The sequence below is a fragment of the Penaeus vannamei genome, chromosome 6 (genome assembly GCF_042767895.1).
Source record: "Penaeus vannamei isolate JL-2024 chromosome 6, ASM4276789v1, whole genome shotgun sequence".
NCBI lineage: Eukaryota > Metazoa > Arthropoda > Malacostraca > Decapoda > Penaeidae > Penaeus > Penaeus vannamei.
In genome coordinates, this window is record NC_091554.1 from 10160728 (window position 1) to 10163227 (window position 2500).

General features: G+C 37.6%; 1 protein-coding gene across 1 annotated transcript in view; it reads left to right on the plus strand.

Annotated features, from left to right (window-relative positions):
* The window catches only part of LOC113805484 (carboxypeptidase A6), a 5389-nt gene extending 2978 nt beyond the window's left edge, over nucleotides 1-2411 (plus strand). The window contains exons 4-6 of the mRNA XM_027356488.2: nucleotides 1-150; nucleotides 532-1034; nucleotides 1748-2411. The exon at nucleotides 1-150 is cut by the window's left edge and continues 8 nt beyond it. Coding sequence (XP_027212289.2) covers nucleotides 1-150; nucleotides 532-1034; nucleotides 1748-2140 — 1046 coding nt within the window. The 3' untranslated portion in view covers nucleotides 2141-2411. The remainder of the gene's footprint in view (nucleotides 151-531; nucleotides 1035-1747) is intronic.
* Nucleotides 2412-2500: the final 89 nt, after the last annotated feature.

Genomic DNA, 2500 nt, shown 5'->3' on the forward strand with positions numbered 1-2500 from the left:
AGATGGTGAAGCAATACCGCAAAAGTATATTAAAAAATCGACGGCTCAGAAATCGTGAATCGGAGAATCCTTCCACCGAAAAAAAGCGCCATAAGAGGAAAACAAACAAGAAGAAGAAAAACACCAAAACTTTCGTCTTCATCGAGGCGGGTAAGTGCTCTCCACTTCACTGCAGCAATACTTGTTTTTGCTCTCTCGGCCTTTCGCATTTCAAAAGGTTGGAGAAAAACGCTATGAACAAATTTGATTATTGAGTGATAATGTATCTATATAAATATCCATATTTATATAAAAATCCTTATCTCAATAAATATCCTTATCTGTATGAATACCCGTATCTGAATAAATATCCTTGTCTATAAAAATACCCATATCTGTATGAATATCCATATCTGAATAAATATCCATATCTATGTAAACTACCGTATATATAGAAATGTCTATATACACACGTATACACATATGCACGTGTGGGTGGTGCAGAAAGAGAAATGTCCTCCACTAACCCCCCCCCCCTCCCCCCCCCCGCAGGCATCCACGCCCGCGAGTGGATCTCCCCCGCAATGGCGACCTTCCTGGCGCAGCAGCTCGCGGACGCCGGGAGAAAGTTCCTTCGGCGAGTGACGGTCATCGTGGCCCCGATGGCCAACCCCGACGGCTACGAGTTCTCGCACACCACCGACAGGATGTGGCGCAAGAACCGACGGGAGACGCCCGACTCGGCGTGCAGGGGCGTCGACCTGAACCGCAACTGGGCGAAGGCGTGGGGTTCCTCCGGTTCCAGCGGCGACCCCTGCTCGGACACCTACCGGGGGGTCGAAGCCTTCTCCGAACCCGAGACCCAAGCCCTGCGCGACCTGGCCCTCGCCTGGATGGAGAAGATCTCGCTGTATCTTAGTTTCCACAGCTACGGGAATTTCGTCTTGCACCCATGGTCGTACAGCGAGAGTCCGAGTTCGAAGGAGAGGCTGCTGAAGAAGGTGGCCAAGAGGATTCGGAAACACATGAAGCGCAATGGTTACCCGGATTTCAAGGTACGATTGTTTTTTTCCTTTTTTTAAGTGCTTTGGTTGATATGCTCACCCTTTCGTTTTTTTCTTCTTTTTTTTGTCGGAAAAGCTCTTGAACTTTAACTATTCATTGACTACCCATTTATTATCTATCTATTTATATGTATATATATATATATGTACATATATATATATATATATATATATATATATATATATATATATATATATATATATATATATATATATATTCATATATATATTTACATATATATATATATATATATATATATATATATATATGTATGTATATATATATATATATATATATATATATTTTATATATATATATATATATTTATATATATATATATATATATATATATATATATATATATATGTATATATATATATATATATATATATATATATATATATATATATATATATATATATATATATATATATAGTAAGAGAGAGAGAGGCAATACGCTCTTCAGGATCTGCCATACTATTGTCATGAATGAAAATATCCCGTCTTTGTTTAAAGAACTTTATGTTCCATTTTAGTTCGATAAACTATATTCCATATATCCCCTCCCCCCCCAAAAAAAAAAAAAATCAAAAGAACGAGCAGGTTCATTGTACAAATTACAACATAGATTCGAAATAAATACAGCGTAGTAATATCATGTTATTTTACAATATTTTACAATGACGTTCTCAATTACTCTCAGGGGGGCCAGACGGGTGACATCCTGTACCAAGCTTCCGGAACGTCTGAGGACTACATGCACGACGCAGGAGTCCAGTACGCCTACACCATAGAACTCCCACACTATAGCTTCATCCTCGACCCGGAAAATATCCTGCCAGTATCCACAGCCGTCTGGAGAACCCTGGTTTGCACAATAGGAATAGTTGCCAAGAAGCAGAGCGTCTTGGCTTTCTGCAAGAAGCGCCTGGTCAAGATTCAGCTCAAGAACGGCAAGACTGCCAGTGGTTGGTTCGACAAGAAGTTGCCGCTGGAGGAAGCTGAACAAAGTATTATGGAACGGTATAACATGACCGAAAAACGAAGAGCGAAAGACGATGTAAAAAGAAATCTGTTTTTATCAGATCTCAAATAACGTATTCATTGTTTCGAGTTATTGTTATAGTGTTTAGAGGATAATAATTATAATTTAGTACTAAGGGAGTAGACAAAGAGCTTTCATATTCCATCCTTGAAGCAGAAAAAGAACATACAAACACACACACGTACAAAAAAGTAACGATGTTGAATGTACACGTAATGATAATAACGATGATCAATTTGATGGTGGTTATAAGTAACAACAGCAATTATCAATATCAATAATAGCAATAATAATATTATTATAACAGTACTACTCCTGCTACTACTACCGATAATGATACATTATAATTATCAGTGATTATAATAATGACAATATGATAGTTATTGTTATTATCATTATCATTATTATTAT